Source organism: Melitaea cinxia, chromosome 6, assembly GCF_905220565.1.
Source record: "Melitaea cinxia chromosome 6, ilMelCinx1.1, whole genome shotgun sequence".
Taxonomy (NCBI): Eukaryota; Metazoa; Arthropoda; class Insecta; order Lepidoptera; family Nymphalidae; genus Melitaea; species Melitaea cinxia.
Window position 1 is genome coordinate 3,664,838 of NC_059399.1, and position 27,111 is coordinate 3,691,948.

Sequence of the window (27,111 nt, forward strand, 5' to 3'; positions counted from 1 at the left end):
TTTGGTGCGAGAAAGCCAGCCCTGCGGTCTCCAACCAGCCTGCCCAGGGTGGTGACTATGGGCAAAACACACGAGTTCACGCCATTTTAGGTGCGAACTTGTGGAGACCTACGTCCAGCAGTGGACTGGATAGGCTGAACTGACTGACTGACTGAATGTATCATATTATATATTTTAAATAGAAACAAATTTATTAATTTTATTTGTAAAAATACTTTACAAAATTATAATATTAAATAAAAATCTAAAAAAATATTCATTTTGATATTTCACAATTGAACATTAATAACTAAAAAAATTAAAATATTTTCATTACATTTCATGTATAAGATCAAACTTGATAAACAACCCATTTTACATATAAATCATAGTTAATAAGCTAATTTCATAAATGTGATTTTTACATTTCTTTGTACGTACATAAATAAAATCACTACCTATGTTCATTTTAGACAAATGGTCCCATTACTAGTAAAATACGAAATATATGCGAATCTGTTATAAAATGGTCAGTATATTTTTTTTCAATGAATTATATCATCAATTAAAAATATTACTTGAGACAATGTATTGACGATTTATTTATTCTTTAATATGGGTGTTTACTTCATAGGAATGTTTTGTAATAATTTATAATTTTATTAATAGTTACTTTGTATTATAAATACTACTTTCTTACGGTATTTGAGTTTAAAGGCATTGAAAAGGCTTTTATTTTTAAACTTGGTTTTTAAATATTTTGATTTGATCAATATATTAGTTTTATCTATAAACTTAACTATTACATCAAAAGTATTCACTCATAAGATGTATACAAAAACATACATGAATTACATATGATAATACATTAACATTTTTTTTTATACTTAAGTGCTAAGAAAAAAATATTCCGTCATGATATTAAGTTATAAATAAACATTCACAAAGATTTTTTTACTTATAATAGAAATTTTAAACTACCGATGTTTTAAGACATTTTGTAAAACTTGCAGAATGATAAATACACACAAAATATGTTCAATATAAAAAGTTCAATAATTTAATAATATTTAGCATAAAATGACTATAAATAGGACATAATTAAAAATATAACCCAAAATTAAATATACTTACAGAATTTTTTGAAGCTTGAATAAATTTTAGAAATATATATACATCATTCAATTAGAATACTTACTAGGTTATAATAAAACATTAGTTTTTTTGTGTATAAACATAGTTTTTTTATCGGATTGTTCTAGAAGTTATTTGTTCTAAGATCACAATTCGTATTTTTACATAAAAATGTAACAATTGATGTTACTATCTTAAGTTATAGTTAAATATTGTGTTAATAGTTTAATTGGTGCAACTTTATTTGCATTAGTATGTCTTCATTATTAATATTAGAATTGACTCTACGTTTTTATTAGATTATAAAACCAAGTTCAAAGTGACTAACTGCTGTCTGAATTCAGAATTTTCATATAGCATCAAAGTCCTTTGTGTATTACCTACAATTAATATTTAGTAACATTTGAGACAGTTAGATTTTTGTTAATAAAATCAATAATTCAATATTGTTTGTATTTTTCACTTAATTGTGAATATACCTTTACCTGCCAGTTACGTTGACGTTTTACTATTTTTTTTTATGTGAATAAAAGTATATGCCGTATATACAACAAATAAAAATTTATCATCCACTTATTTTTATTTTTACTTTCAACTAAATTTTTGTCGCAAAAGTTGTAGTTATTAGATGAGGTAAAATAGATACTAAGGTCCTGTTTCGCTGCTTCCTTATGAAGTATATCAGTAACTTATATGCAAGATAATGTTTATCAACAAACAAGATTGTAGACACTAGATGTAGTTTTTCATAGAAATAACCCCTTAAATATCTATTTATTCTACAATCACGACCCAAATTCTGTAGTTTCGTTGTCGATTTCACCGAATACGTATCCTCCACGCCCGTCCATTTGCAAGTAATGGTCGTGATGTTTCCACAGAGACTTGCGATGTGAAACCGTAAACAGAGATATTCCCGTCTGAAAAATTATTAAAATATTTATCAACGTTAAATTGTTTTATGACAATTATTGTTAAAAGTTAGTAAATCCATTTAAACACATTTAAGTAATATAATTTAGTTACCAATATGTGATGCCTTAATACTTTCTTAATAGTATTCGTGTTTAGAAAATTGACTCATCGTTGTTATTTAGTTCAGCTTATTAAATTGAAGTGTTATAAAATGGAGGGGAAAAACTATACCTCTCTGCAGTACTGGTACATGTGTCCCTCTACGTCAACGGAAACTGCACTTGTACATTCGTCCAGGATCGCGAATTGTGGCGCGTGGTAGAACAGTCGCGCCATCTGTTTAAAAAAAAACATAAACATTTTGATACTTTTCTTAATTTCCAAATAACAGAGTCTAGTTATAATAAACGAGTGTGTTTAAGACCACGCGACTGAAGTTAAACTTCTTTAGTTGTCTCTACAGTAATGTAATAATATACGAAACGTAACTCTCTCTCTTTCTATATTCACTAACTTATCCCCTCCAAACTTCCGTTCGCTTCACCTGATGACATTTTTCGTAACTCCATGCATTCACCAGTTTACTCCCCAAGTTAAGTGTTTGTAAAGGAGTTTTACTTCAAAAGAGAAATAATAATCAATAAAATGCACCAAGTACGACCAACCGAGTGCGGGATGTAACGTGTAACGTGTCACGCGAGGCGTGGTCGTACTCACAGCGATCCGCTGCTTCTCGCCGCCCGAGAGCACGTCCATCCAGTCCTCGACGGCGTCCCAGCCGCCCTCGCGCTGCACCAGGTACGACAGCTGAACGATGTCCAGAAATCGCTTGAGCTCGGCGTCAGTGCGGCCGCGCCTCGTCATCTCTTCGCGCGTTTGCGGGTAGATCACCTGTGAATACAAATTCAGATTGAATTACTATCACTTGTGGAAATGGAAAAGTTCACATAAACAACGACTTAATGTTGCCTGCTTAACAATTTTACCAGATTGGGACAACACTCTCTCACACAGAAACATCAAAAACTTGTTTGCGCCACGGAACAGAGCTATTCTCATGTTGTCGAAGTACAAGCAACGAAACAAGAAGAAATTACAAGGGTCGTTTCCTCCAGGCAATGTAAGAATCGATCATAAGGGACAATGGCAGATCCCCTAACAAATTTTTGTTGGCATAAACTTCTAGCGTCTACTAATGAAAAATATGTAATAATATAGTACTTAAATTCTTGATCACTTTTGTCTAAAGAAGCACCACCGAAAGAAGTAATGAATTGAAGATATTCCAGGTTGAACATTTAGAGATTATGTTTCGACAACTTGTAGGTACCTGATCAAAAATTGAGTCAAATACATGTTAAATATAGTCCGAAACTACATTTTAAATAACTAGATAGGTTGATTACAAAACCTTGTAGTAGGTATATCTAGACTTTTGACGCACTCACAGCAAAATTATTTTAAACATTTTTGAATATCATATCAAAAATTAACCGTTCCAGCGCGGATCGAACCTGCGTCTCCGACTGACCGTGTCCGCGCTCTAGCCAATTAAGCTATGGAACGATGTACCCGCTAGATCGAAATTCTGATATGATGATTATTTTCCGTTTAAGCGAACCGTGGCGCCGTCTATAGTGAGTTCTTTACAGAAACACCCGTAACTATTCAAAGTTTCATATTACAATGAAAATCTTTGACAGGAGACGACACCATGCTATTTTTAATATGCACGATTTTTTTGCACGATTTTTGTGTTACCCACACATTCCACCACGCCACACCGCCATCATCGCGGATCATCTTTTTATCAGATAATCAGATGAACAGCCTGCAAGGTCTTAACCAAATAAGAAACAGTTTACAATGGCACACAAAATGGTTGTTCCTTGCAAAAAATGAAAGTGCGGCCTCTAGGTTAAAAAGCAGACTCTAGAAATGACTTAACTACAGATGCGTGGCAGAAAGACAGTGGTTCTCTACAGTCAGTTAGAGTATCTGCTAATTTTTTTTTATAATAGAAGAAAGGCATGTTTATAAAATAAAATAATTTTATTTTCTTATTACGTTTATTCTTCTTTGTCCCTAATATAGTTCGCGTCATGTAAAAAGAACGCTGGCCTTGAAGCTGCGCAGAAGCGATTTATCGGTCTATTTGGTGGTAAGGGGTAGGGGGCGGGCGTGTTTATCACGTGTCGCATGCTTGCCGGTGTGCTATTGGTTGACAGTTCGACATCGGCTCAAAATATTATCGCAAACAAAAGTTTTAAATTACGAAATAGTTTTACATAGAGAAGTAAGAAAAATTATTTATAATATATAATTTGCGTCATGTAAAAAGAACGCTGGTTGTCAAAATGCGCGAAAGGCGATTTACAGTGTTACCAACTCTTGAAAAAACTTTTTCGTATTGTTCATTTTTTTAAACCGTCTTATTTGGTAAACAAACCACTGTCAATCGTAATTCACGTTTTTTCCGCATTTATCACTTACTTTCACTACACATTAGCATACGGACACTTGTAAAACTCCATTTACTATTTATTTAACTAAAAAAAATATCAATTTATCATTTTAAATACATAAAAACTATTAAGATACGAATATCGAGAGTACAGATAATTAATATTTTAGAATACGACATTTCAATAACTAAAAAATTGGTTATTGCTTTTGTTTGAAAAAAAAAATTGTAATTTTGTAAAGTGATAATTATTATACTTATTTAGTCCGAAGTATTCGCACTGGTATTTCTAGTATTTTTTAATGTACCTACCAATAACCATTATACGAAGCCGCGAGTGAAAGCCTAATTAAAAAATAAAACAGTAGTACTTTTGTGCGCGAGTATACCCATGCGCAAACGCACCCCCTCCAGTTTCTTTCAGCGTTCTTTTTACATGACGCGAACTATAACAATGTCACCCAGAAACCCTGCCGGTGCTGTGATATTTTGTTGATGTCTCGCCCAACCAAGGTACCATATCAAAGTCATTGTATGCGCGCAACATCCAACAGTCCTTCGTCCAACTAAACAACTACAACAGTACTCTACTATTCCTGCTGGACCGGGTACATTATTTTTAACCGACTTCCAAAAAAGGAGGAAGTTCTCAATTCGACTGTATTTTTTTTTTTTTTTTTTATGTATGCTACCTCAGAACTTTGACCGGGTGGACCGATTTCGACAATTTTTTTTTAATCGAATGGCGGTGTGTGTCAATTGGTCCCATTTAAATTTATTTGAGATCTAACAACTACTTTTCGAGTTATGTCTAATAATGAGTTTTTACTTGACGCTTTTTTCGTCGACCTTCGTTGTATTATACCGCATAACTTTCTACTGGATGTACCGATTTTAACAATTCTTTTTTTGTTGGAAAGGGGATATCCTTAGTTTGGTACCATGATAAGGAAACCAGGATCTGATGATGGGATCCCAGAGAAATCGAGGGAAACTCTCGAAAAATTTGCAATAACTTTTTTTTTTCGTCGATCTATGTTGTATTACTCGTCGATGAAATTGAAGTCGGTTTTTTTTCGTTTGTGAGCAAACACAATTATTATTATATACTTATATTTTATTAAGAGCTAGATTCTAGTCCTTCGCTCAATTATGACAGTTATGATTTTCAAGTGTTGTCATGGCTGTCATATTATTTTACCATTGCCATACTCGAATTTATTATTGTATTCATGAAATAATTGGGTTTAGTAAATAAAAAAAACCCGCGTCATTCTTTGTAATAAAACAAGGTTTCGGATTTATACAATATAAATCGTGTAACGTGGTGCAATATAATACGTGTAAATTGTATTATTTATTCAAAGGCAAAAAGTTCATTTATGTTACTGAGAGAAGATCTATTACCATGTGGAAACATTCAATGGAACTATCGTTAGGTACCTCATATTCCAATGACATGTCAAATCATTTTTACAATAATCAAATGGTTTTTCATTAAAAATGATATTTATCCTAGACTTACACAGATCTTAAAAATATATCGAAAAAACGTAAGAAATTATTTTATTTACATTTCTCACACATTTATAGACGCTTGGGGATTCTATCAACAACTTTTTCGCCATTGTTCTTTACAAATTACTATGCCTGTGTTTTAAGTATTTCAATAAAATTTGATTAGTTCACTGTCTTATTTTACATATTTATCTTGACAATCATGCACTCTCATACCACACATCATCACTTCAGTCTATCGTAGTCCACTGCAAGACATAGGCCTCCCCAAGTTCGCGCCAGACATTAATGGCGCGAACTCATGTCTTTTGCCCATATTCATCACGCTGGGCAAGTGGGTTATATCACACATGTTCATAGTTAAAAAGTGATTGCGAGCGTAATAAAAACCATTACTCACTTGATCTCTAAACGTGCCTAGAGTCATATAAGGTCGCTGCGGTACGTAAAACAGCTTTCCTTTGGGCGGCTTCGTGAGTGTTCCGCCGAATATAGGCCACAACTCTCCCAACATACGGAACATTGAAGACTTGCCGCAACCATTGGGACCACAGACTAATACATTGATGCCAGACCTATATTTAGATTTAGTAGTATAAGAGTTAGTAGAAATTAAATTTTATTTCAGAATAAATTCATTTTTATATAGCAATTGTAGTGACAATATGAAGTGATCTTAGATGTAAAAGAAAACTGTTTTCTTTGCTTAGTCCCTAAAAATATGAAACCTTTATGGGGCCAGTAAAATTGGGATAAAGATCAGCTTAGTTGACGCTTACGTGACTTTTGTTTGAGCAATATATCAACAATCATAAAAATTCGAAAAAAAAAAAGTGAACAAACTAACTCACTTGACTTCAAAAGTAAGTTCTTTAATGAGCACGTCTCCATTGGGCGTCACGAGAGGCACTTTGTCGAAACGGATGATCTTGTCCTGGTAGATGATCTTACCTGCGCCGGGCGCAAGGATCATCGGTGGACCTGGATTATATAACGATTCATATTTATATTAAGTAGTGCACAGTAGCAACTATCTTATTCAAAATCTGGAACAGCTTGAATGGGGAAAACCTTAACCTTACAGAATATCACAGGTAAATACACTGCTCTCAATTAGTAGTGTGTTCCTGGGGTGAGTAATGAGAGCTCGAGAGGTGGAGATGGTGTCACGGGGATGGTGTCATGGAGTTTGGACAACTGAACTCGAGTGACTGGCGGGTGATCGTCCCGGGAGTTTCTGCGGAGCCACGTGTCACGGAAACCCCCTATAATAAGTGACCACAGTTAACTTCCACCCACGTGTCAGAAATAATTCGAACCCGCGGTGTAGTTTAAATTAATATTAGATTAATCAAAAATGTATTTCGGTCCATAGTGTAGATTTAAAATAATTTCGGGTTGTGTTAAACTCGTTCGTTTAATCCATAAAAGGAAGATAAAGTTGTTTGTTCATTCAAATTTCTATTAAGCTTAAAATTGTGTTTTCTTGTATTAAATTACTTTCTACATTAGTCTAATTTAATTTTGTTCTCCAATCCAATCTGATCGCTAACTTTTTTTTTTAAATATATATTTACCTCTCTGTGATTTAGTTCGTCGCGTTAAGAGCCATTTCACAATTTTTCGCTCTGCAAGTTTAGGTAAATTTGATCGCATCGCGCGGCTCGTACGACTCGCGCGATCTTTGTGCTAGTTAGTATAGTGTGACAACCAAAAATCATCTTGATCATTTTTTAATGTATAATAAAAATTAATAACTATGGTATAAAATGATATTACATAATTAATTTCTTAAAAATTTCAAGTATGGTATATAACAACAGTCAATAAATTTAAAATAAAAATAAAAAATCAATTTTATGAAAGATTTTTTTTTAATTAATTTAGTTTTTTGAGTTTACCAATGAATCTAATACCTATTTACGATATTTACGATATGAATAAAATAGCATTTTATTATGCCCCAGAAAATCTGCGTGTGAATGTGAGTTGCATAGTTTTGGATGAAAGTAGACCATTAGATTTCAACTTAATGACACCGACAAACATATTAATTAAGAAATAACAAGACAAATACATTGAAATGCCTATTTGTACTGATAATGTGAGAAAAAATAATTAAATCATACATTTGTGTACAGAAATTATCATTATATTAGTTACAGTCATTTTCGTAATATGTTTTTATTTTTATGAAAGTATCAAATGCGGTTTATCACACTATAACAACAGGCGCTTGGCGCGTGTGAGCGAACGAGACGGCTGCGCAGAATTTGGCGTGGACCTTACCTCTAAGAGCGCTGGCGCTCGACTGATTTACAAATATTCCTAACTTTAAATTTTTTTTATCGATTAATAGAGATAGAATAAATGGAATAAAAATCTGCTCTAGTATTCAACAAAATTATATTCCACATATTACGATATATTTTTTTAAACGGTTTCAACGTAAAGGTTATTGAAAAGTAGGACTTCAAAGTATACATTGCGACCATTTACCCAGGGAGGAGGCTGATTAAAAGGTTAATAATTTTATACACATAATATAAATCAAAATTCTGATCTGACTATGGACTACAACAAAGGTTGCTCTATTATATTTCAAGAATATAAATTACATTATTGCATCCAACACTGAGATTAACGACGTCAAAATATTACAATTTCGCGGATTGTTACCGATTTTTGTGAAATGGCTCTTAAGAAAGAATTAATATTCTCTTATTTTTTTTTAACGCGCGACACAATAGTTGTATAGTACCGGCACGGCATTGTATATACACGGCACAAAACTAAGTATAGTACCGGGGCACAAGAAAGGGCGAGGAGGTACCGTTCTCGTTCTGGCGCTCCACCATGGTGCGGCTGTAGTTGCCGCGGTTGATGTCCTCGAGCACGGCACAAAACTAAGCATAGTACCGGGGCACAAGAAAGGGCGAGGAGGTACCGTTCTCGTTCTGGCGCTCCACCATGGTGCGGCTGTAGTTGCCGCGGTTGATGTCCTCGAGCACGGCGCGCAGCTGCGTGACGCGCGCGGTGAGCCCCGCCAGCTTACTGAGCTCGCGGCCCGACAGCACGAGCCGACCGATGCCCTCCGCCATCTTGACCAGCATGCGCCCGTACGTGTAGTAGTGCTGAGAAATTACAAAATACCTATTATTATTTTTTTACTACGCCTTTTCGAGATACTACTAGCTGTCCCGTGCAAACTTTTACTTTTTATACTGTAAAAATGGCAAACTAAGAGTACGGTCCGTCTGATGGACGCCTATGGACGCCTCCACCATCCGAAGCAACGAAAGCGCGTTGCTGACTCAACCTCCAACCCTCCCAGTAGCTCTGACCACCTTTGTTACCAAAAAGATGTAATACTATTTGAGAACAGTACAGTTAAGAGCCATTTCACAATTTTACGCTCTGCAAGTTTAGGTAAATTTGGTCGCATCGCGCGAGTCGTACGAGCCGCGCGATCTTTGTGCTAGTAAGTATAGTGTGATAACCAAAAGAACATCTTGATCATTTTCTAATGTATAATAAAAATTGATAACTATGGTATGAAATGAAATGAAATGAAATTGAAATGAAATTTATTATTATTAAACAGAAACAGAACAGAAACAGAAAATATTTTACAATTTCAGACATATAGTTGTAGTAACGTTATAAAATACAGACAAAACAGTATATATGTAAGGAAGCTCTATTTGTTATCTATTCATAACGTATTTCCTTAATCCCTCAATCATATTAATTTCTTTTTAAGTGCTCGCTTATACTATAAAGAACCTTATTGGTGTCTTTTAAGACTCTTGGATTCATAAACTTTATATGCTTATTTATTTTGTATATGCTTATTTTAAATATTTAATAATATATCTGTGCACTGAAATTTTAAACCCCTGCCGCCTAAAGTAGGAAAGTCCTGTATCTTAGGCAGGCAGTGATTCCTCCAGTAATTATAGCACAAGTTAGATATATACATGTTTGGTGTTTTGTCTTATTATACAAACATTTTTATATATATTATTTATATATATATATATATATATATCTTTTATATTTATGACATGTATCTGGAGTGATGTGTGCCCGTCCGCCAGTAAAAGTGTGGGTGAAAGAGAGAAAGAGAGAGTGAGTTTGTGTATGTGTGTGTGTGTGTGTGTGTGTGTGTGTGTGTGTGTGTGTGTGGGTCTGTGTATGTGTGTATGGGTCTATGTGTGTGCATTGTATCTGCGTGCCGCCCCTGCCAGCCCTACGACTAATTTCTTGGGATCGGGTTAAAACACCGACCAGAGCGGACCAAGATACAGATTTCAAATGCTTTCACTTAAGCAGTTCCTCGGTATCATTGTAGTTCAATGTAAGTAGGAAATTCTGAGCAACCTGTTTGACTTTTCTGTAGGTAAGTGAATAAATATGTATAATCCTGTCAATATTATTGTATACTTTGGAACTCAAGGCCCCACTTTGGTTACTAGCCCATGATGTACGACATCTAATATGTGGAATTGATGGAAGCTGTATTCTTCTTGATTTAGATTGAACAGACGCTTGCATAAAAGGGGATGAGGAATGTTTACGAAGTATCATACGAATAACGGCCAACTGTCTAACGGTGAGTACTTTACATTGAGAGTAAAGTTGGTCAGTTGGGTATGTTCGCTTTTGTCGTGTTATGACCTTCAGGATGGCTCGTTGAGCACGCTCGAGTGTGAGCAAAGAAGACTTATTAGCACAACCCCAAACTGATATACAGTAAGACACAATTGATTGGCATAACCCACGGTAGACCAAGAAAAGGGTGTCACTATTAGCTGAATTGCGGAGATTTTTGAAAACATAAATCAGTCGCCGAACTCTCATTGTGATATTATTTACATGGACATGCCAATCAAGTCTCCTATCCAAAGTTACTCCCAAATATTTGACAGTGCTTACTGTTTTAAGAGCTTTACATCCGCATAGATTTGAACTCTGCTTACAGGAGTGCATTATTATGTTGTCAAGAGATGCATCCCTTTCATGGTTTGTTTTACTTATATCAAATTTAATAATTTGTGTCTTATCCAAATTTAGCGTCAGACGATTTTCAGCAAGGCATTCCATAACGACCCCCATAGCATTTATGACATGATTCCTGGCAGCCTCAAAACTATTACCAGAAACCAGTAGGGCTGTGTCGTCGGCATATGTAAATATCGAGCAGTTATCAATATGCAAATTACATAATTGGTTAATATAAATAAGGAAGAGTGTGGGTCCCAATATGCTGCCTTGGGGTACGCCGCATGATATAAATTCGTCGTCGCTCACTAATGATTCAATTTTAACACACTGCGTACGATCCGATAGATAGCTGGTGAAAAGACTAAGGTTTACACCGCGGATTCCAATCGATTCCAGCTTGTTGAGTAACATCGGAATGGAAACCGTATCAAACGCCTTCGAGAGATCCAGGAAGACACCGTAACATGTATAAAATGTTTTTACATAATTAATTTGTTAAAAATTTCAAGTATGTTATATAACAACAGTCAATAAATTTAAAATAAAAATAAAAAATCAATTTTATGAAACAATTTTTTTTTTAATTGATTTAGTTTTTTCAGTTTACGAATGAATCTAATATTTACGATATGAATAAAATAGCATTTTATAACATCGACACCGACAAACATATTAATTAACAAATAACAAGACAAACAGATTGAAATGCCTATTTGTATTAATAATGTGAGAAAAAAAATTAAATCATACATTTGTTTACAGAAATTATCATTATATTAGTTACAGTCATTTTCGTAATATGTTTTTATATTTATGAAAGTATCAAATGCGGTTTATCACAGTGCTATAACAACAGGCGCTTGGCGCTGTGAGCGAACGAGACGGCTGCGCAGAATTTGGCGTGGACCTTACCTGTAAGAGCGCTAGCGCTCGACTGATTTACTGGGCTTGATGAGTGGTAATATATACTATATTTTTATTATTTAATATAAAATGTATTAAAAATGATTACATCTTTTAATTTTTTTTCTTTTTTGTATTCCTTAATGATTTAAGTTTACTTTAATGCAGATAGTTCGTTAAAATTTCTTAGTTTTCTAAGAAAAATATCGCTTTTAAAATTGTACTTATTTGGAAAATATTCGTAACTTTAATTTTTTTTTATCGTTTAATAGAGATATAAATGGAATAAAAATCTGTGATCGTCCGCAACAAAATTATATTCCACATATGATGATATATTTTTTAAAATGGTTTCAACGTAGAGGTTATTGAAAAGTAGGACTTCAAAGTATACATTGCGACCGTTTACCCAGGGAGGAGGCTGATGAAAAGGTTAATAATTTTATACACATAATATAAATCGAAATTCTGATCTGACTATCGACTACAACAAAGGTTGCTCTATTATATTTCAAGAATATAAATTACATTATTGCATCCAACACTGAGATTGACGACGTCAAAATATTACAATTCCGCGGATTGTTACCGATTTTTGTGAAATGGCTCTTAAGCTGCAATCTTCTGTAAGGTTGAGGTACTTCACCGGTCGGGCTTTTTCAGATTTTGAGGAGGATATTTCTTGCTGTGCCCTACCTCAAACACACACAAAACCTCCATATTTGCAATGACAATATTTTCAAGATTATTGCAAGCAAATTCGATTGCGTTTATGTTAGTAATTTTGCATCATCACTCAGGGGTAGTGGAACGTGCACTGCGTGGGCGCACACATGCCGACGATTGCGGGTTCGAGTCCCGACGCTGTCGGTACCGGTTGTTATCATAGTCATCGTTACTCATAGTATGTATAGGGAGTATATCCGCCAACTCGCAGTGGAGCAACGTTTAGGATTAAGCTGCGATCCTTCTATTACATCGAGAATGAGGCCTATATCCAGTGGTTGTATGTTACAGGCTAAATCGTTTGCGTCATTACGAATGAATAGAAGCAGTAACGAATAACGTGATTACGTTAGATAAGAATGTTTAAGCTAAGTACTGACAGTCTTTAAGTTCCAGTGACAGTAATTAAAACGAGTCCTGTTTTACTACATTTTAAAGCAAAAATAAAAATATCTGTCGTCGAAAATTGTCATCATTTAGATTGATATCCAGGACTAGATTGGAAGAATACAGGATACATATCCGTGGATTCCATGAGAGATGGGCCTGTACTAAATCTATACAAATAAATAAAATTGGAGTGTCTGTTTGTAATATTAAAATAACCGCTTTTTACTAAATGCATATGGATGTATACACGGTAAATATACCAAAATTACATTTTTTACAATTTTTGTCTGTTTGTCTATCTGTCTGTCTGTTCTGAGCTAATCTCTGAAACGGCTGAACCGGTATTGACGGGACTTTCACCGGTAGATAGCTGATGTAATAAGGAGTAACTTGGGCTACTTTTATTTCAGAAATTTATTTATTATAAAACATAGACATGTCGGAATATTTCCCTTTTTCACACTTTTTCATTTTTACTGAGATATCATTATTACAGCCTATCACAGTCCACTGTTGGACATAGGCCTCCACAAGTTTACACCAAAAATGGCGTGAACTCATGTGTTTTGCCCATAGTCACCACGCTGGGCAGGCGGGTTGGTGACCGCAATGCTGGCTTTGTCGCACCGAAGACGCTGCTGCCCATCTTCGGCCTGTGTATTTCAAAGCCAGCAGTTGGATGATTATCCCGCCACCGGTCGGTTTTTTAAATTCCAAGGTGGTAGCAGAACTGTGTTATCCCTTAGTCGCCTCTTACGACACCCACGGGATGAGAGGGTGTGGCTATATTCTTTAGTACCGTAGCCACACAGTACGTTTACTGAGATATACAATACCTAAAATAGAGCGTTTGTGTTATTATATAAATTAAATACCCTAAATCTGTCTTGTTCAGTTCCCGTGGTTAACAAATTATGATCCGTTACGAAGAACGGCCGCGACACCGCGTAGAAACCGACCGTAATCGCGATATCTGAAAAAAAGTTTAAGAAATTTACATCTGTACATATAAAAATTAATCGCCATCGCCCAAATGTAACTGCATCAAATAGGATAATGTTCTTTTGTGTTTGTCATTGCGAAGACAACGCTTTTTTTATAAAAGAAAATTTAAAAAGGCGATATAATTACTTAAAATACCTGCCAAAAAGGTCGCCAGGTGAGTTCTAGCTAGTAACACATAGTTATAACGTTAAACGAAGCGTATTCAAAATAAAAATAATAACTTAATTTTTTGTTGTACTTATTATAATTAACTTACGTACAATACGATTCACAAAAACGTGAAGATGGATAATTTTTGTTTTATGTTATAATAACAAAATATGTATATTATATTCTACATTTTTATTTTATAACAATACATGTATTAACACAAAACAACTCTAAGATTCAAATTGTTTCATAGTTTGGGTCTAAAAGACGTAGGCGGGTTCACAGGGGATGGGCAGTGTATTATAATAATAATAATAATAACTATTTGCAAATATATATATTATATTATATCGCATTATGGTAAAATCTGCTTGAATAAGAAGGACTTTCTGAGACTTGCCTATCTGCCACTCTACAATGTAGAGGAAGGAACTTTACCCAATTCTCCATAAGAAAATAGATTTTCCCACCAGTGCAACCAGACTACCAATACAGACTATATAACGTATTTACCAAATTCTAATGTTTGTGGTATGTTACTTACATTTAGCTATAATATTATCTATAAATCCCATTCCGACTCTGAAGTTGAGGAACTTGCGAAGATGCCGTGTTAGCTTGTAGAAACTGGCCAGTATAGTTAACTGTTCGCGATGATTTCCCTAAAAAAAGTAATTACATAAAAAACGTAGCTTCGATATTCTAACATTCATATGCGTCCGTAGCATTCAGAATTCCAATATTTTATTGGGTTATTTTCGGAGAGTCGCTTGAAATTTATTAATTGACTTGTATAGCCTATAGTACAGGCTTTATAAGTCGTTACAATCTACTTATAAGTAAACTTTTTAATTTAAAACAGAATTTAAAATAAATTCAGAAATATGTGCTATATAAATATACGAAAAAGTTAAATTAAAATTTTATTTTATTATCGTTGATTTAGTGAATATGTCTTTCTTATTTAGAAAATCCAACCTTTTTTAATTTACCGAATTGTACCTAATTTACACGACAAAAATTACAGAAAACTAGTATAAGTTAAAAATAAAAAAAATATTTATGTCTCACTTGATAGAAGGCAATTTCTTCTGAATTTGTGATGAGTCTTGAATTGACGTATCTAAATTCACCTTCAAGCTTTTGTTCCTGTACCGTCATGCGAGCTGAAATTCAGAAATTTTATTATAAATGTTAGATTAAGTATCTGAGAGTTATGAATTATATATGTTTTTTTATTGTTGTATATGTATCATACAATGTAGTATTTTTTATTATTATTATATAACAATATTTCAGCGAAATAGTATAGTCTTCGTAGTAAAAAGTTATGAGGTAACACACAAAAAAATGCAGTCGAATTTCTCCTCCTCGTTTTTTGAAGTCGATTAAAAATGAGCAAGATTAAGTATTTAAGTATTTTTTGTAGAAGATATTGGGGAGGCCTATGTGCAGCAGTGGACTGCGATTGGTTGAAGCGAAGGACTTCAAAGGAATTTTGTAAATTAGTAATCTGATGCAATCAGTGACATGTATTTTGAAATATATATTTACCTGTTGGTTTTCTAAGATAAGTCAAGAATATTCCAGAAAAGAATAAGTAGGCCATCATGATTCCTGGGGTCTGAAATGTTGATAGTTTATTTATTAAATTATTTAAAAAAAAATATTTGTATGTGTAGTCATTGTTAACTTTTTTTTACTTTAAATATTATACACAATTAACGTATGTCACAATTTTATTGTTGTAATAACTAAAGCTATTGTGTTTTACTATTTACGTAATGTGTATTTTTATTAATGTCATAAGTACTTCCTTTTTATAGCAATAATACAAAAATTATACGATTTTAGTCTTTTTCAATATTTTAACATAAATATCATCTTAAATGTTATTTGCTTGTTTGAATCATAGCTTATTTTAAAACCTATATTACTAATAAAAATGTCACTTAATAGTAATTGATATTGTTTACACGTTTTAGAGTTTATCTGTTCCAAGTATGTAAATTATTAAGTTTTTTTTACATTAATCCTAAAGAAGAAGTTTTTTTATAATATGACTAGGGCGGCAAACAAGCGTATGGCTAAACCGACGGTAAGCGATTACCGTAGCTTAGACGCCTGCAACACCAGAAGCGTCGCAAGCGGGTTGCTGACCCCACCTCCCGGAGCTCTGGCCACCTTACTCACCACAGGAACAGAACACTACTGGAGAGTAGCTTTATTAACTGTGCTTCTAAGTATTATAAATTACTCACCGAAGCACCCAAATTCACTGTCAACCTGTATAAATATATTGAAATATCCAGTAGAGGTTTGCTGATGTTACTGTACAAGTCTATGACCGTTTCACAGAATTTATCTATGTCTGTGGTCAGCAACTGATCTGCATTTGTTATTCTGTTGTCTAAATTCGTCACTTGGTAGTATGTGAAACCTCTGAAATTAAACGTGACACATGTTAAATATATAAACACATGATCAGAACGCCAAGTATTACAGTTGTAGCAATCGTTGGTTTGGCTATCTATTATTTTACGCATTCAACTATGACGAAAGAATTGTAAAAAACTCGAGTAGTCTATATTTACAGACACAAGGTCAAATTAAGTTTTGATATCTTACGTGACACAATAGATTTAAGAACATTGACCTTGAAAGCTGAAGTTTGTCTAAATATAATGTTATTATTAATATTACGTACAGTAAACAATTGCAACCATCTAAGAGATAGTTGTTAAGTAATGACCACCTGCGAAGAGTTTAACACATGCGGAACTCAATAGGATTCTTTGGTTGCTAAGAACAATCTATTTTTTTTTTTTTTGCCTTTCTTACCTAAATGAGTCTCATAATGAAGCTTTGTTGTGGGAACAAAAAACTACATGGAATTGTAGTTCTTGTAATATATTAAATATTAAATTATTAAAAAATAATATATTTTTGTGTAATTAGTTTTAAACATTCATCATTACATCAGCCTAACGCAGTCCACTACTGGACATAGGCCTCCACAAGTTCGAGCCAAAAATGGCGTGGACTCGTGTTTTGCCCATAGTCTCTACGCTGGGGTGGCTTCGGCCTGTGTATTTCAAAGCCAGCAGTTGGATGGTTATCCCGCCATCGGTCGGCTTTTTTAAGTTCCAAGGTGGTAGTTAGGAACTGTGTTATCCCTTAGTCGCCTCTTACAACACCCACGGGAAGAGAGGGGGGTGGCGATATTCTTTAATGCCGTAACCACACAGCAGTTTTAAATACTATGTACGTGCATAGTTGAAAAAAATTTTTAGTAGGATTAAAAAAAATTACACAAAAAAGGAAAAACTCAATAAACTTAAAATGAAAACATTTTAATCTTGATAGCTAGTTATCCTATTAACGTATTTAATTTATGTATGTATCATATAAAGGTTAATCACCACAACAACAGTCAAGTTTTTTTATATATAAGATAACGTACTTACACATCACTACATAGTATAAAACAAAGTCGCTTTCTCTGTCCCTATGTCCCTATGTATGCTTAAATCTTTAAAACTACGCAACGGATTTTGATGCGGTTTTTTTAATAGATAGAGTGATTGAAGAGGAAGGTTTATATGTATAATAACATCCATTAAATAGTGGAGAAATACTGTTATTTTTGAGGTTTCTAATGTGATGTCGTAAATAATTACATTTTTTTCCGCTTACATTTGCAGCCTGAACCCTACGAGATTTATCAAAATAATGTACTGAATATTGTACACATTGAAAAGGTCTACAAAAAATTCCCTTATGGTATATGTCTATCTCTTATGGATATCCCACAATAACATTTTTTTGTCATTTACTTTTTACGACAAATAATGGCTAATTTTCAAAGCGATTTTAACCAATACAGCATTAATCCTTATCTAATTACATACCTTAAATACATTGCTAATTTAACATAGATCTATATGGCCCTTTACAGCATATGATTTAAATGAATATTTTCGAAGATATTACAGATTTAAAAATTGCGGTACGTAGCGTTTGCGGCGGTTCCGGCCGGCTTTAACTCTAAAGTTAACGCGTGCGGGCCACGGGCAGTAATGAATAAATAATTAACTAATGGATCGAGTTTAATCATTTTTTCAGTGAATGACATAGGCTATAATTATATTTTATACCCGTGCGAAGCCGGAGTGGGTCGCTAGTTATGTAAATTATCATGCTTATTTTTAGCTTGATTTATTTTATATTCGTGTTCCTGTCTATTACGTAAGTTCGTAAGTTTAGGTACATTACAAAATATACACATTTATAATAATACATTTAAATTAAAATGAAGCGAAGAGTGTGCAAGTCATGCTTATGAGTTGCTTTACATTAAATTGAGCATATTATTTTCAACTATTAAGAGGATTATTTTATTACACCTATAATGTTGAAAATAATAAAACCAGTGCAATTGAAAATAGTTCGGAAGTAGAGATTCGAAAATTTTATTTGTACCGTGGACAGTGGAGTTCAATTGGCATTGGAAGCAGATACACGCAGTTGTATTTATACAAATATTTCATCCGGTCTTGTCCCGGAAAGAACTTAAAGTCGTCGACCTCGTTATTTGTTTAATACACTTGACAATGATCATTGCTTTTACAGTTATAAAGGAAAATATCCACCAACTTGCTAAAGAACCGTTTGGAGCATTAAGGTTGAATCCTTGAGACTAAGAAGAGACCTTCTTCTTACAGTAGGACGATTATATATATATCGACACTAGACTCTTCAAAATATATTTGAGTAGCCTTTCGACCCTACCCGCTTGTAGAACAATATTGGTTAAAAAGTTAACGTAATTAAAATATTAGAAATAACGCCGAACGAACGAACGAAATACAATGCGAAGTTTTTAACCAACTTCAAAAAAGGAGGAGGTTACTCAATTCGACCGTATATATTATGTATGTTCGGGGATAACATCGTCGTTAATGAACCGATTTTTTGATAATTCTTTTTTTTTTTTAGAAAGGAGATATCCCAAGGGTGGTAATAAGGAAACCAGGATCTGATGATGAAGTCCTAGATAAATCGAGAGGAACCCTCGAAAATCGTAGTGACGACTAGTGCGTTTGTTAATTTTTTTCGTCTACTTACGTTGTATTTACTTGTCGATGTAACTGAAGTCGGTTTTTTTCGTTTGCTAGCAAACACAATTATTTCAAAAACAGTTTCGATGTCCCCATACCTATTATAACTATTACTCGGACATGACCCCCGCAATGGCAACGCCTGCTTCAACAGACATGTCATTGGCCCACTGAGCAAAATATTATAAATAACAAATAAAATATTTTTTTCATTTGTCATTGAAACTTTTAGTTAGATACATATCTGTAGGTGATGTATCTAACCTTATCTGAATTTCGTAACATCGTTTCCATTTACCGAACAATCAATAGGAGGCCAACTATAAGGACACTAATCATTACAAATTATCGCTGTAACGGTATAACGAAAATTAGGCGTATTATTTTTGTAGTCATACACTAGCTTATAACTACGTCTTCGTAGTATGGAATTTACTTTTCAGTTTTCTCATTTTACAATTACTTATATAACCACTACTATAGTATATTCGCGTTAAGACAATAGGGAGTCATCGCTGTCACTTAGCTAAGCCACGCCCCTTGATAAATCAAATCGTAGTTAGAATTAGAACGTATTCAAATTGAACTATTAAAATAAGTTTTTCAGACAGTGACAGCGATGAGTCACTATTTTCTTAACGCGAATAGACTGTTATAGACAAGAGTTAGAACTCTATGATCATAACTTCCTTAAGCCGCATCCTAACACCGTGCTACAGATTTTATGTAATAGCGGAAAAAAGGTAAAAGAATAAATATTTTTACTTCTATTGCTCTCATAAAAACCTCTAGCGAATTCGTTTTTCCTAAATATTCCTCATGTGCATCGGCCGGGTAAAACAATATTGTGTAAGTGTTGACGACCGCTCTGGTGTAATGGTGCGTGTGCCTCGAAGAGCACGTTAAGCTGACGGTCCCAGTTATTATCATATTATCATATACACCTGATAGCGATCGTTACTCATAGAAGGGAATATATCCGCAAAACCCGCATAGAAGCAGCGTGGTGGATTAAGCTCTGATCCTTCTCTTAGATGGGGAAAGAGGCCAATGCCCAGCAATGGGATATTAGAGGCTGAAGCGTAAGTGTATGTCTACGTCCACATCCACATTATCCACATTTAATTGTGTAATGTAGTTTTAATAGCATTGTAATACAAAAGCTTTTTTGTTAAGATGCAGGGTAATAAAAACTCTTATCTTTGATCTACTATGACGTCTATTGACTATTATGACGTCAAATATAATTTAAAAAAAATGTATAAATTTAATATATTTTACCGTGAAAGATAACAATCTTATTATATAAACGAATTAGTTTTACCGAGTTGGCGTAGAGCATTGTTCTTTAAGCGCGACCTCCAAAGGGGTTTAGAAGCAATTTACAGTGATGTGAGGTAGTTTTAGGTTTCAGTATAGTCTTAGGAATGTCGCTAGCACTTTCAAGTGAAAAGGGGTAGCGTAATCAAAAAGGCTGTAAAGCACTAATGTATAGGTTACAGTAACTACGAGTTGCGCACAGACACAGGATTTTGAACATAAAGTATATATAGCTACTTTAGCAGTAGTGCCATAAGCATCGAGTAGTATATAGAATAAAGGAACTCGACACAAAATTTGAGTCAATCCTCCTCTTTGATGTACATTATGAATAGTAGCGATAACTTAAGTAACTGACATAAAATATCTTGTTACAAGATGATACGCAATTTAAAGCGCATAATAATAACCAAAAAAGAATTTAACGAAAGCATTCATTTTTAGATATTTATCTGCTTTTAATTCTAAATTAATAAGGGATATAATATGTTTACTCACTTCAGATACTGTTGATATAAATGTAACGACAGATTTGTTCTTAATCTTAGTTTCACTTCTCCTATACTCCATTTTAGTACATTGTTAACCAGGGAAATCTGAAATAATACATGTGAAAATTAAGAAAACCATATTATGTGCCTAATAAAATAATAATCTGTCAAGAGTTAGTTATAAAGTATAACAATGCTCATACAGTGATGTGTCATTCATTTAATATTAATTGGATAACAGAAAAATTGAACCAGATTTTCATTGACACGTACATGACACATGCAGCTGATGTATTCAGACAGATGTTGATGTGTCAGATTGAGTAGCTATGCATATTTTTCACAATCAATTTCATATACTTCAGAGATCCCAAGTTTAGAGTATGAGCTATGAACTCAAATCATGGAAAAATTCATACAAATTCATGCAGTAGTTTCTACGTGTTAGTCGGTTAAGACACAGGCAGTCAACCTGTATAAAAACCAAGAATTTCGTAGTTTCAGTAATTTTAAAGTTTCAAGAGGTATTCATTCATACTTGCTACTTTGAAAGAGGGGGGGTATCATGATGTCACGAGTTTGTATGTGTGTTTCGTAACAAGAATTAGAGAATGATAAAAATTTATTTATAATTATTTTATTTCTCCTTAAGTCAATTACCAGTTAAATTTTCAGAACAGTTTCATTGTTCTTGATACAAAAATAACTTCTTTAATTCCATTTAATTTTTTAATTTACACAAAAAATCTTTATACAAGGAAAATTAATTAGTATATTTAAACTATAATTTTTTTAATGCGTCATTCAACTTGATTGTTGGCTCTGAGACCATGTCAAACAATGTAAAGGCAGACATAAATGTTAATATAGGTAGCTCAATATGTACTCTTTTATAATACCATGATACATACCAACGGCATCGACATAAAGAATTGTATTAATAACCGCCTGAACTCCTTGTGATTCATTGTAATTATTGATCTGAAACAAATAAATAAGGTTTTATTAAGTTATTAAGTAAACAAAAACCACATACATTGGTCGTAAGTATTCCTCGATAAACAAGGCATCTTCATTTATTTAACTATCCTGTACTTTGCTATCATTAATATAATTTTCATAACATATTGTTTGTTTATTGAAAATCATAGACTGAATTTTCATTAAACATATATTTTAGTTTTATTGTCGTTGCTTTATCATAAAGTACACAATTTTGTCACGCTAATTTGTTAATTGTACCATATATTTTATATGGCAGACTAATTTATACGTGTTTTGATCATTCTAATTCAACATCGTGAATAACATACATATATACAAACTAAAAGATGTAATACATAAAACGATCATATTCATTATTCATTTACAGTTTTAGCAGTTGTTTTATTATAATTATATTTTATTATAGCCCGACTGGGGTAGTATCTCGACCTTACAGAAGATCACAGCAAAATAATACTGTTTTCAAGCAGTATTGTGTTCCTGTTGTTGAGTAACGTGACCAGAGCTCCTGGGGGGATTGGGGATTGGGTCGGTAACGCGCTTGCGATGTTTTTGGTGTTGCAGGCGTCTATAAGTTACGGTAACCGCTTACCATCAGGTGAGCCGTACGCTTGTTTGCCGACCTAGTGACATAAAAAAAAAACTTTATATGGTTATCGTGATTAACTGATTACCTACCCCAATCTAGATTACTTTTCAACTTAATTTTTTAATCAAATGAATAAAATATTGTTATCTAATGGAAATATTAAATCATCATATAAGGCGTTACGAGTCGTGAACCAAAGTCTAAGATATTGTTATCTAATGGAAGTATTAAGTCATCAAATAAGGCGATTACGAGTCGTGAACCAAAGTCCATAAAAGTATGTAGATTTGTTTATCTTTCCGCGTGGACTTCACCATAGCTGTTAGTATCATTAGAGTAGTAAAACTTGAATCATTCAATAAACATTGTTTTTATATGACTTGCCCTATAGAGTAGTTTACAGTGAGCCAGCTTTCTACTCCGGGAATATTATGCTCGAATCCGGACACGAATTTTGGTGTAACACAAATTGATATATCTAAGTATCAACAAATATAAATATATATATATATATATATATATATATATATATATATATATATATATATAGCTTAATAAACCGGCTATTACCTATAACACAAGTATTAAGTTACCTAGCTTAGGAACACACAACAATGTGCATATGTCAAACATATTATGCACAATAACAATAGTCGATAATCCTACGAGTACATATATATATTAGGATAAGACATATAAATATTACTTTCATATAATATTTTATGATAATTGAAAACAGATTGAAAAATATATAAGTCGTCTTTATTAATACACACTAATATAAATTTATATATTTATAATTTTTGTTGTGTGGCTACGGCAGTTAAGAATATAGCCACCCCCTCTCTTCCCGTAGGTGGCGTAAGAGACGTTTAAGAGATAACACATTTCCACTACCACCTTGGAACTTCAAAAGCCGGCCGATGGCGGGATAACCATCCAACTGCTGGCTTTGAAATACTCAGGCCCAAGGGGGGCAGCGTCTTCGGTGCGAAAAAGCCAGCCCTGCGGTCACCAACCCGCCTGCCCAGCGTGGTGACTATGGGCAACACACATGGGTTCACGCCATTTTTCGACTGCAATAGGATGATGATGAAATAATTTTTATATTTTTATATTTTTTTTTTGTTTTTAACCGACTTCCAAAAAAGGAGGAGGTTCTCAATTCGACTGAATTTTTTTTTTTTTTTTTTTTTTTATGTATGTTACATCAGAACTTTTGACCATGTAGACCGATTTCGACAAATTTTGTTTTAATCGAAAGGTGGTGTGTGCCAATTGGTCCCATTTAAATTTATTTGAGATCTAACAACTACTTTTCGAGTTATATCTAATAATGCGTTTTTACTTGACGCTTTTTTCGTCGATCTACGTTGTATTATACCACATAACTTTCTACTGGGTGTACCGATTTTGATAATTCTTTTTTTGTTGGAAAGGGGATATCCCTAGTTTGGTACCATGATAAGGAAACCAGGATCTGATGATGGGATCCCAGAGAAATCGAGGGAAACTCTTGAAAATCCGCAATAACTTTTTACTGGGTGTATCGATTTTGATAATTTTTACTTTAATCGAAAGCTGATGTTTATCATGTGGTCACATATAAATTTTATCGAGATCTGATAACTACTTTTTGAGTAATCTCTGATAACGCGTAGTTACTTGACTATTTTTTCGTCGATCTAAGTTGTATTACTCTTCGATGTAATTGAAGTCGGTTTTTTTTTCGTTTGCGAGCAAACACAATTATTTTGGTAAATCTTGTGTTTTGGAATATCTATTTACTAATTACACACTGATAAAATAAGCGTTATATTTTTCGACCTTACTAGCATATTAATTAAAAAATATAAACTTAAAAAAAAAAATACTTAGATAAGAATTTGATGCGTTGATAAAGGGCACGAAATAATAGTTTTTCTTAAAGAAGGAACTTGAAAAAAGGAATAAAAAATAATCGGACTGAAGACATCTGGATTCTAACCGGGGTCTTCTAGTTTTAGGACCGCCCGATTTCCCATCTGAGTTTTTATAACCAAGTAAATGGTGGCAAAATTTACCTTCGTGTTCTAACGATATCGTAGTAGTTTTTCATTGCCCTAAAATACGGATAAAACGACATTTTCTAAAAATGAATGCTAGCTAGATCGATTTATTGCTTCCGAAATAGCCTGCATACTACGGTATACTGCACATGCACTGCACGGTACATGGACGACATTAGAACGTGAACGGGACGGGGACGGAGCGTGGTTAGTAAACAGTGATCGTTCCTAGCGTGTAATTACACGTGTGAGGCGTGTAATTTCGAAGAGAGCTACCCTAAACTGCACCGTACCGATCTGAGTAAAGACGACCAAGTACACAAAATCGGACTGCCGGACGGTAAAATTCCTTGTAGTGCACAACCCTAAGGGTAACTCGAAAGTATGCGTCAGATCTCGATCACATTTAAATGTGATCTCAGACCATACGACAACCATAAACATAACAATTGGTCCGTAAGACCCATAAAATATACAGTTAAAAATAAAGTCGAATTGATATCCTCCTTTTTTAAAGTCGATTGATTTTTTTAAACTTCGTTTCATTGAAGACCATAATTATCGAGTTTTTTAAAGAAAAGTCAATAACACGTATACACGTTTTCGAAATAAACTTAATTATAATACTCGTATACTTTCACATACAATTGTACGAGAAACTTATTTTTAATAATTAAAAACGTATTCTTAGACTTGACTTTAACTTTATTAACCGAGAGCATTTTAAACATAACTAATTATAACATTTCATACTAATTTTCGTTTCCTAGTAATTTTAGTATTAAACTTTTCAGTGTAAACTTTATTGGTTTATGTTCGACTTTTACTTTTGTAATGTACAGTAGTATTGTGCGGTTTATTTCCCCAAAAAAATGTTGGAATAAGTTTTTCAAAATAATAACATTTTAATTTCTATTTGGGAATTTATTCAAACAAAAACTGTAATCGAGGAAGGAAACACTGAACTTGTTAAGTTAAAAGTTTATCCTTCCTTTATATAATTTTAATAACAAAAGCAAAAGTAATAATATATTTTTTAGTTGTGGATGCCGGTAGAGGAAGCAATTGTCTATAAATGATATATAATTTATGTGGAGTAATTGTGAGGTTTTTTCTAAAAAAGGGAGACAGCGTATTAATATATATGATAATATTTAATAATTAATTTTATTAAAGCGTTAGGACACGTAACTTGTATCTTTAGCTTATAATATGGATTCTAATATCTCAGTTAAATTGAAGAACGCCAGTTTAACGTGTTAACGTTGTATGTATATGAAATTAATTCAAAACGCAAACCATGATATCGTATAACAGTCTGTCGATAAGTTGAGGAATAAGCAACTTTTATTAAGATTGAATTAGGTACAACAATAGTTCAGGGCGAGGTGGCGAATGCTAGCGCGACCCCATCTCGCCTCACCCAGGCGGACAACTCCTCACACGTGGTGGTTTTTTTAGTCAGTAGGAGTCTGATATAACCCTCTGGCGCCCCGCGCATCCATGATTGATTTTCCCCACGTAAAAAAAGGGTATAATAAAAATCACTTCTTTTCAATTTATGAAAATTGTAAGACTATATATTATGTCCTTATATAATGCGATTATATATTTTATACGTATTTTTCAACCTTCAAAAAGTGTCATCGTCTCTATCAATACTTGTTCATAGCAATATATGTATTTACATGATATATTTGTTGGTTACAAGTCGTTATAGTTTTATTTTTAGACTTCAGGATATTTTTTTCTACCCCTAAGGTTGTAAATAACCCTAAGTTCGGCTACTCTATTCTATAGTAAAATCGGATGCATCACAAGGGATTTGCCTATCTAATGATAAACCCCGCTGTTAGCGCAGCGCTTTCAAAGGAGCTCTGGCTACCTTACACATCACAGGAACATAACACTACTCGAGAGGATTATTATTTAGCTGTGACCTTCAGTAAGGTTGATGCACTTCCCGAGTCCTACTGCTCCAGATTTTGAATATGATTTTTCCTGTAATGCTCTACTTCAATATTTAGCTTTATTTATTTGATATAACTAAATCATCATTTCATTAATATATAATCAATGGGTGTTACATTCTATTTAACCTACTATTTTCTACTTATATTACGTGTATAAAACTGTGCGACGCAATTAGTGTTATAAAATATAATTTATTTTTACAAAATATTATTATATAAGACTTGTAATTTAACCTACATTTTCATAATTCCAACTTACTGCTAAGGTTCACACTTGCACACAGAGTAAATAAAAATTCATACAAAGTTCTATATGTATGTAAGCATGTAATATTAACCAATATTAATTCATTCTAATATAATGTTCTAAAATA

The 27,111-nt window shown here is 33.4% G+C and overlaps 1 protein-coding gene across 1 annotated transcript in view; it reads right to left on the reverse strand.

Annotated features, from left to right (window-relative positions):
* Window positions 1-306: 306 nt before the first annotated feature.
* The window catches only part of LOC123654191 (ATP-binding cassette sub-family D member 3), a 41,591-nt gene continuing 14,786 nt past the window's right edge, over window positions 307-27,111 (reverse strand). Inside the window, exons 3-15 of the mRNA XM_045590114.1 lie at window positions 22,034-22,103; window positions 21,130-21,227; window positions 16,453-16,633; window positions 15,746-15,815; window positions 15,263-15,357; window positions 14,736-14,853; window positions 13,912-14,009; window positions 8,958-9,144; window positions 6,862-6,991; window positions 6,411-6,585; window positions 2,746-2,919; window positions 2,260-2,364; window positions 307-2,033 (exon numbers count right to left, since the gene is read on the reverse strand). Of these exons, the coding sequence (XP_045446070.1) occupies window positions 1,899-2,033; window positions 2,260-2,364; window positions 2,746-2,919; window positions 6,411-6,585; window positions 6,862-6,991; window positions 8,958-9,144; window positions 13,912-14,009; window positions 14,736-14,853; window positions 15,263-15,357; window positions 15,746-15,815; window positions 16,453-16,633; window positions 21,130-21,227; window positions 22,034-22,103 (1,636 nt within the window). The 3' untranslated portion in view covers window positions 307-1,898. The remainder of the gene's footprint in view (window positions 2,034-2,259; window positions 2,365-2,745; window positions 2,920-6,410; window positions 6,586-6,861; window positions 6,992-8,957; window positions 9,145-13,911; window positions 14,010-14,735; window positions 14,854-15,262; window positions 15,358-15,745; window positions 15,816-16,452; window positions 16,634-21,129; window positions 21,228-22,033; window positions 22,104-27,111) is intronic.